This window comes from Plecotus auritus, assembly GCF_963455305.1.
Source record: "Plecotus auritus genome assembly, chromosome: 11".
NCBI classification, from domain to species: Eukaryota; Metazoa; Chordata; class Mammalia; order Chiroptera; family Vespertilionidae; genus Plecotus; species Plecotus auritus.
In genome coordinates, this window is record NC_137777.1 from 1,150,815 (window position 1) to 1,167,296 (window position 16,482).

At 61.7% G+C, this 16,482-nt stretch overlaps 1 protein-coding gene across 9 annotated transcripts in view; it reads left to right on the forward strand.

Moving 5' to 3' along the window:
• Nucleotides 1–4,850: 4,850 nt before the first annotated feature.
• TSNARE1 (t-SNARE domain containing 1) overlaps nucleotides 4,851–16,482 on the forward strand; it is a 113,927-nt gene continuing 102,295 nt past the window's right edge. For 4 of the 9 annotated variants that reach the window (XM_080646840.1, XM_080646841.1, XM_080646839.1 and 1 more), the window contains exons 1-3: nucleotides 6,182–6,463; nucleotides 7,283–7,543; nucleotides 15,514–15,631. In XM_080646840.1, coding sequence (XP_080502966.1) covers nucleotides 7,414–7,543; nucleotides 15,514–15,631 — 248 coding nt within the window. In that variant the 5' untranslated portion in view covers nucleotides 6,182–6,463; nucleotides 7,283–7,413. Of the gene's footprint in view, nucleotides 4,966–6,181; nucleotides 6,464–7,274; nucleotides 7,544–15,513; nucleotides 15,632–16,482 lie in introns of those variants that run through there. The other 5 variants (XM_080646844.1, XM_080646837.1, XM_080646843.1 and 2 more) reach the window with 5 other exon arrangements.

Genomic DNA, 16,482 nt, shown 5'->3' on the forward strand with positions numbered 1-16,482 from the left:
ATATTGACCCCTGAGGACTATAAGCTTGATAGAATTAACTCTCCGCTGAATAAAGTCAATGGGCCTGTTTATAAGATAAGGGCCCGGAATGAGGGCCAGGACTAATCTTTAGAGGGTCCGAAGCGTCCTGGACTCTCTACCTTGCCTGGGCTGTCTTAAGCCAGGTGTGATGAAGCCACGTCGGGATCCCGTCAAGCTTGACTGCCGTGAGGGTGGTCCTTTCCAGGTAGGAGTCAGTCCTTGTGTGGCAAATTTCTTTCCCCAAACAGAGTCACCAGGGTGGAAGGATGGACTGGATTAGACAGGCTTCTGGACTGCTTTCTGGGTGGGCTGTAAAGCCTGTAAGAACTTGAGTAAAGATTGGTTATGGATTTCATCTTTTCTAGGTTGGGTTTCCATGTAAGCTGGTGAGGTGGGTAGGTCAGGATTTGGAAGAGTCACCAGAATCTGTAGAGGCCCCACTGGTTTTAGAGCAGCCTCCCGGGCTGCTTCATCTGCAGCCTCGTTCCCTCTTGCTTCTGGGGAGTCCCCTTGTCGCACATAGGTAGAGATGGAAAGACTTAATTACATCTGGCAGTGCTAGTTGGCCCATCGTCCTTGCTCTGCTCATGTCTGTCTAACTGCCTAATATATTACCTCAAGGATCCTGGCTCTGAATTCTTTTAGGGAAAATGGACGTCGGTGGGCTCTTCTAGCTACTTCCTGCTGAGGCGGGTCAGAGGTTTCTCTCGGAGCCAAGAGATCCTTGCTGTCTGTTAGAGGGACAATGAGGCCTGGGCACAGAAGGAGGTGGGCTTGTGACCTGGCGGAGACAAACTGTAACAAATGGTCTGGAAAGAAAACCTTTCAGTTTTAATGACTTCTATTGAAATAGAATTTTTCTCCTCAAAATTACCCCCATGTTTATCAAAAGAGCCAAACCAAGACTACTTTATCTATTGTATTTAATTTGGCCTGATTGTTTGCATAAACATAACAAGAATGGTAACTGACTACATTTGCCAGAATTTTATGATTGAATTTTAGTGTGCCCTGTAGGGCCAGGAAGCCAAGCCATCCAGCTGCCGTCAGGCCTGCCTGTGTATCTGCTGAGTTAGGTGAATCCCTCACCTGTAGTTGCTCTACCCGGGCCCATGCCCTAGGCTTCAAGGCCCATCTCAGCCCTCCTACTCATCGCGGCTCAGAGTGTGTGGGGGTCCCGCAGGGACGCAGAGGCGCCCTTATTGCTCCCCTTGTACTCTGACCAACCGCCAGTGATGGTAGGGCATGGGCCTGATGCTCCAGCACCAGGTATTTTCAGGGCTACCAAGCAGGATACCAGACTTTCTCCATGGCACTCTTATTGGCTTCAAGTCTTCAGAGTTCAGGCAGGGCCCTTTAAAACATGATACTCCAGTCAAAGTTTCTGGTTAATAAAACTACTATTGGAAACCAGTCTTATTGAATTTATGCAAAGAAATGTATTGCCATGATTTATTAAGTATTGCCAAATTTTGGAGGAATTGTATGAGGAGAAAAATATACTGACCTGCTTTAAGATAGGGTTTTCCTTGCCAGTCCTTTTCATGGACTTTCCAAGGTAATATTCTCTGAACAAACAGTAACTGTTAGATTTCTTTTATCAGCCCCTCCCTAAGTACTTGGGCACAAGCTATTTACCCTCTGTTTAGGGAGGCAGGATGTAAATTATTTACTCTTCCTGGCTTACTGGCCTGTATTATTTGATTTCTTTTCAACATTTCTCTTCTCCTTCTTATTACATACACAACCTTTAGTAAATTTTACACTTCCAAATTAGCCTTCAAACCTTCTTTCTCTGTCCTTTAAAAATGCATAACCATGCCTCAGACCTTCTACTCCGTATTCCTTATTCTTTGAAACCTCAATCCTTCAATGACGCCTAAAAATAAACAGCCAGAATTTCTTAGATTAACCTTTATGACTTAGACCTATGATAAAACTAAGAGCAGGTAAAAATATTTCTTTTTGAGAGACAGAGATTTTTAAAACTTAAACTGGTTGTAACATTGAAGATATTATATCTTAAAGTTCCTTTGCTGAATATTCCACCACCGCCCAAGACGTACCCAGTAACCCCACCCTGCCAGGCTCGGACAATGAGATTTTCTTTATTGGAAGGGTTAAAGAGAAGAAAACGGGGCAGAGGAAGATCCACTGTGTTCTGCCAGCATAGTTCAGATAAGTAAGAAACCAAGGACGCCAGCAGAGCGGGTTGTAACCTATCTCTCCCTGCTCTCTCCACCGATGCCCGCCCCCCCCCCCCCCCCCCCGTCCCCTTTCTGCATTAACCATTTACTCTGTCCTTAGCAGGGGAAATAAGGCAAGTGGTCTGAGATCCTGTATAACCAGGCTTTTTACATTTAAGGATACTTTTTTTTTTTCTTTCTGTAACCGTTGTTTTCCCTCATAGATTTTTACTCTAAGCCCCTAGACTCCTAGAGGATCTTATTTTTTTTTTTTAAATTTTTTTAAAAATATATTTTTTATTGATATTTTACAGAGAGGAAGGGAGAGGGATAGAGAGCTAGAAACATCGATGAGAGAGAAACATCGATCAGCTGCCTCCTGCACAGCCCCCACTGGGGATGTGCCCACAACCAAGGTACATGCCCTCAACCGGAATTGAACCTGGGACCCTTCAGTCCACAGGCCGACGCTCTATCCACTGAGCCAAACCGGTTTCGGCTCCTAGCGGATCTTAAATCCTCCTCCTTACTACTCTTGATTTCTCCGACCACCCAAAAGAGATAAGAAAGCCACAAATAAAAGTTCTTTGCTCTTTGAAATGTCACAAATTTATACCTTCAAATTAACCCTAGGACTTTAAAATTTCAATTTAAATACAGCAAATTCACAAATCAGAGCAAAAATGAAACCCTTACTTATACAAACATAGACAGAAATTTTTATTAGCTAAATGGGCTGATTCCTTCCTACTGTGATAGAGAGCAAACATCTCTGAGAAAAATAACTCAGCAGCGCTGCTTAAGACGTTTGCAGACCATCACAGCAGGTCCGCCCTATCTTTAAACAAATTAAACAATAGAAAGAGATAACAAATACTCTCCTGTGTACAGCCAGAAGGCACAAAGTAGCTTTCGCTTCACACAGACCAGTTAATGAGCAGATAATTATGCCAAGACAGACAAACATCCGTACTCATACTCTCTCAGTAGACTAGCCCAGATTGGAGCCGAGCAGATAAACAAAACAATGCCCAACTCCCCAGATGGGCATGGGGGCACTCCCGGCACCCATGCCCCAGAGAACCTACCGGAAGAGTTAAGACTGCGTCCAGTCCCCCTTCTCGGTAGCAAATTGGCTAGTCCCCCACAAACAAACAGCAGAGTGAACTCGTAATTCCTTCATTCACCTCCAGAGTCCCACATTTATATACCAGCTAGTCCGAGTTTTTACTCAGAGTTTAAACAGTCCACCTGACTCCTGATTAATTTGCCTGAGGAAGCCGTACGGCTCCCGGGGAGGTGATCAAGCTCCCCCTTCCACTCACTGGGATATGGGGAAGTTGGCCATTCCCGCTCACAAAATCTCTGTAAATCAAAAGTATTAACGGAGACTCCGTAATCATATGCCCGCCGCTTGAATTCCTGAAAAATTTTCAAAAAACATTGCAGGGGAGTACAGACAGAAGCAGACTGACCCATTCTAATGCTAGAGACAATCAGACCACAATAACACAGAATAACAAAGACAAAGACAACCGACTGAGGATCGCCGGGCACCGTCGTGCGCCGGGATCTGGTCTCGGAAGTAGCGCTGCGTCCAGCCTTCCAGAGACCCCAGATGGGTGCCCACAGAACAGAACCAGAACCAGAAATAAGTTTCTTACCGGTAAGAACCAGATCCAGGTGGCTCTGATCAGAGTCAATCAGGAAATTTAACAGGTGGGATCTCCGACCTCTACCAGTCCCGGGGCTGAGGAACGTCTCTCAGAGGTCTCCCCCTGGGTCGGAGAGTCCGGGGACCCCGGTGGGCTCCGGTCACAGGACCAGGCAAAGGCTGGTGATCTCGCAGGGGCATCTCCAAATGTTGTGGAGCGAACACGAGTGAACGACCACTGGAGTCCAGACCAGATTAAAATTTAGGGAGCCTTTATTAGCCGGCCAGCCGGCCGGTGACTGCTCTGCCTTTACCCACGCAGGGAGTCCAGAGAGCAGCCCCGACCCTTTGTGCCGGACCACCTTTAAGCACATGAACCACATCCTGTTTTTGCAGACTAGGTAACCCAAGACAAAACAGTTTTTCCCAAATAACGTCAGGGCCATGCCATTGACGACCATGTTATTCACAGGGTCATCCTGTTCTTCGGAAAGTGGACAGTGTTCTATCTTGCAAGGCTGTTTTGTGAGGTGCAAGGGGAAAGGGGCCATGAGACGTATCTCAAGGCCTGGCCTGGTGTCAGCACTGACCGCCCTATCTGGGGCATGGTCCACGGCCCCTCCAGAGTGCTCACAAATTCTCACTCTCCAACACGGGGAGGGAGGACGCCCTGCGCTGCAGCTGCTCGGAGGAGGGGCCGCCACTGAAGGTTCTGGGAGGCCTGGCTCCTGCCAACTTCACCTTCAACGTCACCTCACCCCTGATGGGGAGAGACTGAGGCTGGGCCGTGACAGTAACCCGCCGCCTCCCAGGGCTGGGCGCTAGGGGGAGAGGGCTCAGAGGCCCAGCCGGCCGCCTTCCCAGACCGTTTCCGGCTACAGGCGCGGGGCACTCTGGGACTTGTAGTCCCTGGTGCACTGTGTCTCCGGCGCGTCCGAAGCTCGGACAGTGATTGGCTGACGCCTGGCGCTGGGGGGCGTGGCCTCTCGGCGTTGGTCCTCACGGGAGGGGCCGACGCCTGTGGTTTGGGTGCCGGCCCCGCCCCCCGCGCCCCTCTTCCCGCCGGGAACGCACGGTGCGCGCCTGCGAGCTGCCCAGGCCCAGGTGAGGCGGCGGCGCGCGGCGAGGTGGCGAGCTGGCCGGGAGGGTGCGCTGTCCAAGGCCGGGGAGGGTGGGAGTGGGGCGGAGGGGCAATCAGCGGGGCGGGGCGGGGACCAGCCGAGGGCGCGTGCGTCGGGCTGCTCCCCCCCCACCCCTCCCTCCCCGGCAGCGGGGTTTGAGTGCTAAGGATGTCGGGCGCTGGGCCACCTCCAGCTGGGCCACCCCGCGCGGGAGCCAGCCTTGGAGGGAAAGCCGGGCCCTCTGCGCTCCCCTCCTCGCCTCCCTGCCCTCCTCCGTCTGGCTCACTAGGTGCTTCCGTGGAGCTGCGGGCGGGGCTGGGGCTCGGATTTGTGCCTCCGCCCGGGTGGCCTCCAGGGTCTCCCACGTCACACCGTGTCGCTGCCCTGGGACTCGGCGCCGTCCAGTGTGGTGGCCACTGGCCTCGCGGGGCGCGGGTGTGGGACTCTGGCCGCCGCCGAAAGTCCCGCGCGCCCGGCTGCTGGGCGGGGCCTGCAGCCATCCCAGCCACACCTGCTCCTCCCCTGGGTTCGGCCGAAGTAGAATCTTGGGGACTAACCAGCTAAGTAACCCGAGAAGCATCACTCTGCTGTTAACCCTGATTGTTTTGTTCTGGTTAAAGAGAGCACAGTCTAACCTGGCCGGGAGTTGTGCGCCCCGGGACCTGGGAGTCAGCCTTGGACCTGGGAGTCAGCCTTCGAGCGGGTCCATCCCCATCCAAGAACTGCCTACTGTCCGGGAGAGATTAACAACCTTGGTGCCCAAACAATGGAGTCCCACCCCCACCCCCACCCCCGCCCGCCTGCCTCGCCTGCTTCCCCCGCCTGTCATTCCTGCTCCCCGTGTGCCCTTCCTCCTTCCGCCCAGTAAGCAGCGGCTGAGGGGTGCAGAGCAGATGCCTGGGGAGGGCCTGCTGCTCCCCACGCTGCGGGCAGGACTGGAATAAACGCGCATCTAGGATTCAACCCGGCCGGCCTCTGCTCAATTGGCTCCAGTAGTGACCCCGGGTTGTCCAGTTACACTTCCTCACCTGCGGGCTCCCATCCGAGCAGGCCCGACTCCCTTTCCTGACCCGCCTCTCCCTGCTTGTGTCCTGCCTCAGGGCATCTCCTGTCCAGTGTTACATGTCCTGTCCGTGTCGCCCGATGCTCGCGTTCTGCTTTATCTTCAGCCCCTGGGAAGCAGGCTCGGGAGTTCTGCACCCCAAGCGCGGACAAAGTATTAGGGTGAAGGATACGGATGAAGTTTGTCGGTATTGGAGTGTTCCGGCCTTTTAAATATATTTTTATTGATTTTAGAGCGGAAGAGAGAGGGACAGAGAGACAAATGTCAATGATGAGAGAGAATCATTGATCGGCTGGCTGCCTCCTGCACGCTCCACACCAGGAATCGCACCGTGACCTTTTGCTTCACAGGCTGACACTTAACCACTGAGCCATGCCGGCTGGGCTGTTTCGGCCCATTTTAACAGCGCTTTCCCGGGGTGAGCCCCACCGTTGTAAGTCCTTGGTAGGAATCGGATGTGGCAAATGCCCGCCAAGGCCAGTGTAGGTCAGGAGCCAAGTTGCGATTGCAAATGGCTGTGGGAGATGGGCAAACCCCAGAAGGCTTCCTGGAGGAAGCGGGGCCTTCGTCGGACCACCAGCACCCTCTCCCTCTGTGGGCCTGGATGCCCTGTGTCCAGGCAACTCACCTGGGTGCGTGCTCCTCTGCAGGCCCTGCGTGGGCGCCTAGGCACAGGAACGCGTGGGCTTGGGGTGGGCAGGCATCCCCAAGTCCTTCCCCGCCTCCCCTGCAGGGTCAAGGCCGGGGTCCGGCCCCTGCCTGTCCCTCCAGCCACATCTTCCCCAACTGGCTTCATGGCCCCAGCAGAGCAGAAGTCCAGTTTCCTGCACACCCCGTGTGTTTGGTTTTTTTAAAAAAATATTTTTATTGATTTCAGAGAGAGAGAGAGAGAGAGAGAGAGAGAGAGAGAGAGAGAGGGAGAGAAACATCGGTGATGAGAATCATTGATCGGCTGGCTGCCTCCTGCACGTCCCCACACGGGATGGAGCCCACAACCCGGGCCTGTGCCCTGACTGGGAATCAAACTGTGACCTCCTGGGTCATAGGTCAACGTTCACCCCCTGAGCCATGTTGGCCGGGCACGTCCCTGAGTGCCGATGCCAGGCCCTCTGCTGGGAACGCCCTTGGACCCCCTGCCCCCTGCCCCCTGGGGTGGGCGCACCCGTGTTTATGCCCACGGCCCACTCATCCTCCAGCTCTGCTCCCCTCTCTTCCGTGGCTCTTCCTCACCCTCCAGTCACGGGCCCAGCAGACGCTCAGGCAGCGCCGGGCGGCCTGGCAGGAACCAGAGGAATCGGAGAGGGCTGCCCTCAGCGCCCGCGAGGCCGTCACCGCTGACGGCGCACGAAGCCGACTTTCAGGAACATAATGAATTCCAGCCGACAGCCTCCCAGGGAACCCGCAGGCAGCACAGCAGACCAGCCCCGCAGCCCCGCAGGCCCACAGGCCTGCCCACAGGAGGGAACAGGAGCCAGCCCACGCCCTGGCCACCCGTCAGGTGCCCACAACAGCCAGTGCCAGCCCCTGGGAGGCAGTCCACATGCCGGGTGGGGTGGTGGCCTCTTGTTTGTGCCTCCGATTTCCCGGAGAGACAGATGGGCCCAGCCCTGACTGTGTTAGCGCCCTGGCAGGGGAACCGTGAGGCCCCCCCCACCCCCGTCCCCCATGCAGCATTGCAGCATCTTAGCCATAGGGTCCTGACCGATGTCCCTCATCAGCTCGTCCCCGAGCCCTGACCTGCCTGATCCTGCAGCCACAGGGGAGGGGGAAGGGGAGGTGGGGGGGAGGGGTGAAGTCATCGCCATTGCAGACACGGACCCGGGGGCTCAGGGCCTTTTGGAGACTTGGCCCCCGGGGCACGGGAGGCTGCCCGGGGCACAGCTGCCCTTGCTGAGCGGCCCTTTGGCTCCCACGTGCTCTGCCCCGGTGGGAGGGCGTGGCCTGCTCTTGAGGTGGTTAGCGCAGTGGTCGGCAAACTGCGGCTCGCGAGCCACATGCGGCTCTTTGGCCCCTTGAGTGTGGCTCTTCCACAAAATACCACGGCCTGGGCGAGTCTATTTTGAAGAAGTGGCGTTAGAAGAAGTTTAAGTTTAAAAAATTTGGCTCTCAAAAGAATTTTCAATCGTTGTACTGTTGATGTTTGGCTCTGTTGATGAATGAGTCTGCCGACCACTGGGTTAGCGGGAGGCAGGAGAACTGACCTGGTGTCTGCCAGGCTCTCGCTAGGTCAGCAGGTCAGGCCTGAGTAACTTAACAGAGTCATGGGCCCATGGGGACCGGGCGGGATTTGCACCCAGCGCTCCGGCCCCGGCATGCCCGCTCTGCTGCTCCTGGGAGGCCCGGCTGGGAGAGCGTGCACAGGGGAAGGTGCCTGAGTCAGAGATGTGGGTCACTGCTTCTAAAGACTTACTCCCCGCCTCTCCCCGCCGGGGCTGGCTCCACATGGAGAGCCCCAGGCCGAGGGCGAGGGAGGCCGGCTCGGAGTGTTTCCCACGGGGAGGCGGGCTTGTCCCCGGGGAGGCGGGCTTGTGCCCGGGGAGGCCGGCTGGCGGTGGGTGGAAAGCTGCAGGCTGTGGCTGGCTCTCCCTGACCCGTGGGGCGGTGTCCGGTCACCGAGTCAAGCAGATGGGGGTTTGGGGCCGGGTGCCATGCTCAGGCATTCGTCTGTCCACATCTGTCTGTCCTGTCTGCCAAGCCAGACCCTGGGTGTGGTCTGGGGTGCGGGCTGAGCCTACACTGACCGGGAAGCTGGGCATGGGGGTGCGGGTGGTGGTGAAGCAGGCGGGGTGTCATCTGGGGCAGAGGGGGCGTCCGGCTTCCTCAGGGCACTGGCAGAGGCGGTGCCCCTCCCTGGCCCGGCACTTTTGGCTGCCCTCCGCCTCCACGGGGTCCATATCCATCCCGCCAAGTCTGGCAAGGGACGTCTCTTTAAAACCCGCAGCCCAGATCCGTCTCCCACGCCCAGCAGCTCAGCGGCCTCTTCCTGGGCGTGGCTGCCCGGAGCCCGGTGGCTGGGAGCAGCGCCAATGAGCTGGCGCATCCCTCGGGCCTCCTTCCGCCAGTGCCCACTGCCCACTGCCCAGCACTGACCCCGAGGGCGGGCGGGGGCGGGCAGGAGGGTCTCCTGCTGCCGGGTTCCGGCTCCGGAACGCCTTCAGTTGCCGGGCGGACGCTCTGTCCCCGTCACTCACCCCTCACGGTCCTGCTCTCCTTGCCAAGGGCAGCTCTGCGCTCGCTCCCCGCTGGGCCCCGGCGCCGGCCCCCTCCCTGGGCTGACCTGCGGGGCCGTGTCCTGGCTGCCCGCGCCACCCTGGGTGTCCGCTCTCTGCCCCCACCTAGCACCCTGCCTGCCCATCCTGCTGGCATGAGTCCTTCAGGTGTCGGCGCGGGAGGGCCCCAGACCGGCAGCCTCCCATGGCAGGTCCCTCGTGGCGTTGTCATCGGTCTGTGTCGGGCTCCTGTGTACTCCGCCTGGGCCACCTGTCTCTTCCGTCCCTGTGGCCCTGGGACAGGAAGAGCACCCAGTAGGTGCTCAGCACACACTTTGGGGCTCGAGCTTGCAGTTGGAAAGGACTGTTGCTCAGCCAGCAGCACTGTTTGCTGGGCCTTTGAGGGGCTGGGGCACCTCCACACCCCAGGTGCCCGCGGAGCTGAGGGGCGCTGCCCGCATGGTGGGCGGGGCTGAGCAGGTGCTCCGAGCACAAGGGAGCTGGCCCTGGACTCTCCACTGTGGGAGGAGCGGCTCCCGGGCCTGCAGCTCACTCTTCAGGCTCCAGGTTGGAGAGCTGGCAGGGCAGGCGGGGACGTGTGGGGGCCCTGGGGGTGTCGCCACACGGCCACGGACCAGAGCAGGGCTGGGAGCAGAGCCCCAAGGCCACCCTTCCCGCGGGCCCCCGTCTTCCTCCAGGGCCCGTGCAGCGGAGGCTGGGCCTGCTGCCTTGCCTCCCTCTGGTCCCCGTGTGCCAGGGGAGGTGCCTGGGAGATCAGGCAGGTTGATGATGACCTTTGCCCCCCAGCAGCCTCAGCATGGACGGCACCGCTGGTGTCTTTGTTATTGGGTTCAATGCTTTGAGATGCCTGCCCGCTGACGTGCAGTGCCAGAATAACCCCAGCCCCCCCATGCCCCCTGGACCGTGTCCCCAGGGTGTCTGCAAAGCGAAGTTCAAGTTCACCCGGGACGCTGCGACGCCCTCGGGGCCGTCAGAATACAGGCTGTCCGTCTGCAGGCCCCGCCCTGGTGCCCTCATAGCCACGCCCACTGCAGGGTGCTGTCTGCACACGGCCGGCTAGTGTGTACCCTCTGGGACGGCGTGGCCATGGCAGGGTTCCTGCCTGTTTCTCAAGGTCGTCACGTACCCGTGGCTCATTCTCATCACCAAGTCCCGTTCCAGGGTGTGGACCGGCCGCACGTGAGCCTGCAGTGTCCTATTGGGTCCCTTCTCTGTCCTCCCCGATCCACAAGGGTACACGCATCGCCACACGCAGCCCGCCACGTGCGGGTCAGCCGCATACAAAGTGCACTTTATTTCCTTTCCTCTCCCAAGTCACGTCACAACACGTTTCTACGCCCCGGTTTTACTTCTGTGACTAAAACCCAAACGACCGGAGATCTTTCCAGATCAGCAAGAGCGCGGCTCTTTCTCTTGGACGAGAGAGCAGGTCGGGGTGCGTGTGAGGGTCGGTCTCGGGCCTGTCCGTGGAAGTGCGGGGTGTTTCCATGTTCGCCGCGTGCGGAGGACAACCTGGCTCCACACCTCGGTGCGTGGAAAGTGGGGTAAGCGCCCCGGGTGCTGCTGGGCCACGGGGACACTCTCCTGGCTGTGACGCACGCGCCCAGCTGCCCCCGAGGGGACGCGCCAGTCACGCCCAGCTTCCCACCGGGACACGCGCCTCTCCTTCGCTGTGAATGAACTTGATGTCTTGTTCTTAAAAAATATATTTTGATTTCAGAGAGGAAGAGAGAGACAGAAACGTCAGTGATGAGAGAGCATCATTGATCGGCTGCCTCCTGCACGCCCCCCACTGGGGATCGAGCTGTGATCTCCTGGTTCGCAGGTCGACACTTGACCCCGGAGCCGCGCCGCCGGGCCGAGGCCTGCCACCTGTGGCCCCGTCTGTGGGGACAGCGCCGAGGCCTCTCTCTGCTTCCCCAAGCGCTGCCTTCAGAGACGTGACGTCTCCAGGAGACGCCTCAGCGGGGTTTCCGAGTTTCTCACCACGGGCGTCGGGCGGGAGGGTCACAGACGTGCGCCGCGTCCTGGGCGCCTGGCGCCAGGCGGCCTTGACGGTGGCTGTTCATCGCCAGTGACGTTGCCTTAGGTGGCGTCTGCCAGGCGTCTCCTGTGCGGTGACTGCTTTCCGCTTGTAATTGACAAGCCCCCGGGGACGGCGCTTGGAGGCTGTGACTATCCTGTTACTCACCGGCGCCCACTCCCTGGCACTGCGGCGCTCTGCCTGCGTCAGCTGCTGTGTGAGGGTCGCGGCTCCGTCCTCCTCCCCGAGGCCAGTCTCTGCTCCGAGGGGCCGCCCCGCTCCCCCGTCTTACTCACCTGGGACGGGGCTCATGGTCTGGGGGCGATGATTCTTCCTCCCCCTGGGGGTGATCCTGCTCGGAGTGCCCGGAGTCAGCCCCTGGCACTCTCCCGCGGGTCCCGTGCGCGTCCGAGAGGTCCCGTCCCTCGAGCGCGCCCTCCCTCTTTCAGGGACAGAACGTTCTAGGTCTAGGCTCTCCTCCTGGGTCCCTGACCCCATCCTGGAAGCAGCGTGCTCCCAGCAGGCACAGTTCCTGGGAGTGCAGCAGGCTCCTGTGTCCCCGGGTCTGTGTGCTGGGTGCTCCCTGCTGTGGGCGTCACAGCGTCTGAGCGGACAGAGCGGTGAGGCAGTGCAGCCACCCACGCGCAGCTGGTGCGAGCGGGTGTGCCTGGTGGTCACGCGTGGCCACGCCTGCCCCGTCTGTGCGAGATGTAACTGAGTCACAAGTCACACACATGCCTCCGGGCTCCACTGAGGGGGAGGAGAGGGGAGGGAGAGGGGGAGGGGAGGGGGAAGGACAGGGGAGGGGGAAGGGGAGGGGAGGGAAAGGAGGAGGGGAGGGGGAGACTGTCTGGAGCCAGGAGCATGTGGTCCCCTCTCCGTGGCTCCTGGTCCAGTGGGAGGACCAGTGCGAGGCGGACCTGAGACGGGGGTGCCTGGTGTGGGGGAGCGCTGTGGAGGGAGCAGGGAGGAGGGAGGCGGCCGGGGGCAGGGCGGCCACGGCCCTGGGTCCTGTCTGTCCTCTGCCTTGGGGTAAGTCCGTGTCCCTTTCTGAGTCTCCTCCGAAAAGCTGGGCTTTGAGCTGGATGAGGGCATGCCTCTGCCCACACCCCCAAACCCCGGACTCCTGGTAGGTGTGCGTCATCATCTTGGGGTCCCTGTGACCCCGATCCTGTCCCAGACATCTTTTCCACTTGGCACAGCTGTCTGGGCACCAGGTGTGACCAGGATGTGACCTTCACCCCGAGTTTCCAAGGCGCCCACCCCCAGGTCATAGTGCTCAGCTGAAGCGTGTTGGTGGGCACGGGTGGCTGGCAGCGGAGAGCGCTCTGGGCCCAGGTGGCCTCGGTGCAGCCTGCGGGCTTCTCAACAACTGAGACTGACTGTGGTGTCCGTGTCCTGGGGCAGGTCCGCGCCCTGGGGCAGGTGTCCCGTCCTGGGGCAGGTCCGCGCCCTGGGGCAGGTGTCCCGCCCTGGGGCAGGCGGCCAGGCAGCGTCACCAGAACAGCGCAGACTGGATGGGTGGGGCACCGCTGCCCTCCAGCCCTCCCTGGGAGCTGTTGTCTCTAAGCAACGCAGCCCAGGCCCCCCGGCCTCCCAAGGCCCAGGTGGGGTTGGAGCCAGGCCGGCACCTGGACCCAGGCGGTCACTGCAGGGCACTTCGCCGCGGGTGCCAGGCCAGGAGGCCGCCACAGCCGGAGGCCCAGGCGGTGGGTGAGGCCTGGCTCTCCCTCCTGCACCACCCGGCAGGACCCTCTTTCTCAGCCTCCGCCTCCAGGAAGCCTCCCGGGTTGCCTCCCCTTCCCGTCCTCCACAGGGAGGGCATTAGCAAGGCAGGTGTGGCCTGGGACCTCCTGTCTGGCACATTTCTGGGACTGGCCCAGGTCAGGGCTTGGGCATGACCTGCCCCTCATGCCCCCAAAGTCCCCTCTGGTTGTTCTGGTGCGGGGGCAGGGAGGGGTGGGGAGCACAGGGGTTCCAGAGGAGCAGAGTGAGCGGCACCCCTGAGCCAGGGCGATGGACAGACCTCAGCCCGCGCCTGCCCCACACACTCCCACCGGGCCGCGTGGCCGCAGAGGCTCACCGGGCATCTGGCGAGGGGACTGGGGCCGCGCGGAGGGCGGCTGCAGCCACACCTGCCTGGACCCTGGGATGGCGGCCGCAGCCAGCAGCACGTTTGCCTGGAGAGCCAGCTGCCCAGGATGTGGTGTGAGGGCGGGCGGTGGAGTGGAGGGGCGTGGGGCTGGCAGGCGGGCCTAGTCTGGGAGGTGCCTGGCGGTGGGTGAGTGGCTGCGGGGGGCTGTGTGGGGCGCCCCAGGCGTTGGGACTCACTTCCTCCTCTAAAATCAGAAAACAGACTTCCCGGAGGGCCGGCTCCGGTGAGCCGTGGTTTGCACGGGGAGGCTGGTCTGTCGCTGTCCCAGTGGGCGGCCAGGCCGCATGGGTCTGTCCCGGGGCCGAGGCCGACGCCGTCGTGGGGCCACCCCTGACCCAGGTGTGCAGGCCTCGCCTGTGGCCTGTGGCCTGTGGCCGGTGGCCTGTGGCCGGTGGCCGGTGGCCTGGAGGGGATGCGGCGCCCAGCTGGCTGTGGGGCGTGGGAGCGAGCAGCCGGTCACCGTCCTGGTCCCTGAAGGACAGGAGGGCTGACCCCAGGCCCTGTCCCATCCGGCCCTGGCCCTGGAGGCAGGGGCTCTGTGCTGGCGAGGGCGGTGCTGCCGGCCCGGGGCCCCTCTGCCGCCCTGTGCTCGGTCTGGCCGCCCTCCAGGCGGTGGGGACGGTGCCAGGGAGAGCAGGCGCCAGCCGGGGGCGCGAGGCCGGAGGAGGCGGGCGGCCCGGGGCGGCCACGGAAGCCGGGCCGTGGGAGGTTTCCTGGGAGCGACATTGTGCCTGTGGCTGCGTCCGGAGCGCGGGGCAGTCAGGCCGCTCCTGGCACCCAGATGGCCCGGCTCTGCGTGGCTCCCGCCGCCTTGGCTCGCGGCCCCTCCCCCGCCCGGCCGCTGCCTGCCTCACCTGCCTGGGGGACAGCTGGTTGAGGGCCGGGCCTGACCTGGCTGGGGTGGGGAGGGGGCAGCTGGAGGCAGAGGGCGAGGCCCTGGCACAGGGCGCGGGGGCGGGGGGGTGCTGTGGGCTGGTTGGCCTGTGGCTCCTGCTGGTCTCCCAGGCGGTTCCTGTCCCTCTGGCCCCTCCGGCCGCGGCAGCCTGGGGCTCAGTGTGCTGTGCAGACACGGGCGCCCACACGGTGAGGTTGCACGTCAGGGGGTGCGCATGCCCACACCCTGCACCCCCAGCACAGTTTCGGGTGGCGTCCCTCGCTCGGGGGGGGGGGCTCCTCACAGCCCCGCACACCCAGGAACTCAGGGTGAACTCGCGCCCCGTCCGCCGTGACCCCGAGTGCCTCCTGTTCCCGTGCTTTTCAGCAACCCGACCCCAACCCCCCTCCCACGTCGCCCTCCTCCCTCCGCTTCCAGGGCCCTCGTCTCGCTCCTCAGGACGTCTCTCTGGAACCTTCTGTCGCCCCGCCCGGCCGGCTGCCCCCTGGCTGGGCAGAGCCTCCGCCCCGCCCTCAGTGCCTCAGCCTCGGCTCCGCTTCCCGGGGTGGTCCCCACCCGAGGGCTGGCCCGGCCCGGCCCCCTGGCCTCCTGGTGCTGAGCTGCTGGCCCGGCCGGCCGTGGGGCCCGTCCCTGTGCGAGCTGCCTGCTCGGGCGCGGTCCCCACCTAGGGGTGCTGACGTCTTGCCGGGTGGTGCCCGGCTGGCCACGGCCTCCTGGTCCTGCCACGCCCAGGGCTGCCCAGGGCTGGCCTGCACCGGGAGCCCGTCGCTGGCATGTGGAGCTCCTCGCTGGACCTGGTTTCGCTGTGTTCCTATTTGTCTCCTTTCGGGGACATGTCACCCCATCTCCCCTTTCCCCCGAGGCAGTAGGCGGCTGAGGGGGGCTCAGCCCGGTGGTGCCATGGGGACCGGCGCCTGTGGGGGGGTCCCAGTGGTCTCAGGAGCCAGGCGGGTGGCTTGCTCGGGGGAGAGCAGGGTCTGAGGGGGTCCTGTGGGGGGGCGGGGGAGGCGGGGGCTGTTCCAGTGTCTCCGCACCAGGCCTCGGGCCGGAGGGGAGCTGAGCTGCGGGCACGGGCCGGCCGGGGTGGGGACGCAGTGGCGTGGGGCGTGGGGCTGGGTGGCAGGCGTTGTGCGCCCTGAGCACTAACTCCCCGTGTTTCCTCCAGCCCGCGGGAGGCGGCCTGCCCCCCGGGAAGATGTCCTACGGATCCATCAGCGGCAGCAGCGGGCTGGGGAGCCGGGGCCCTTTCGGGGGACCCTCCCGACAGGGCTATCAGCCCCTAGGTACGGAGCGCGGGGCGGGGCGGGAGGGGAAGCAGGGCAGGCCTCCGCCGGGTCCTGTTGTGCTGGTGGCCGTAGGGGGTCTGTCCGCTGCCTGGGACCGGGTGACCGCCCGGCCGTGGCCTGTGGGTGTGGGGCCGAGTCCGCCCCTTCCTTCCCGATCAGCTGCGTCTGTCCCCCTCCACGGCACCCACTCAGCCCAGCCCCCAGCCCCTGTGGGCGGCCCCTGTGGTTCGCTTTGTTCTGTGTGCGGCTCCCAGTGCGTGTGTGTGTGTGTGTGTGTGTATGTGTGTGCACGTGTGTGTGAGTGTGCGTGTGTGTGAGTGTGTGCGTGTGTGTATGTGTGTGAGTGTGTGCACGTGTGTGTGAGTGTGTGTACGTGCATGAGTGTGTGCGTGTGTGTGAGTGTGTGTACGTGCATGAGTGTGTGCGTGTGTGTGAGTGTGTGTGTGTGAGTGTGCGTGCACGTGTGTGAGTGTGCGTGTGTGAGTGTGTGTGTGAGGGGTGGGGGATGAGGTGTGTGTGTGTGAGTGTGCGTGCACGTGTGTGAGTGTGCGTGTGTGAGTGTGTGTGTGAGGGGTGGGGGATGAGGTGTGTGTGTGTGAGACTGTGTGTGTGTGTGAGGGGTGGGGGATGAGGTGTGTGTGTGTGTGTGAGGAGTGGGGGGGGATGAGGTGTGTGTGTGTGTGTGAGGAGTCGGGGGGGGATGAGGTGTGTGTGTGTGTGTGTGTGAGGGGGCGGTGAGGTGTGTGCGTCCTGCTCTGTGCGTGTGGCGGTGTGAGTGGCCCGGGCGGCTGCCAGGCGTGAGGGCGGTCACGGAGGCCCGCGGGGGTCTCCCCAGGCGCTGTGAGGCC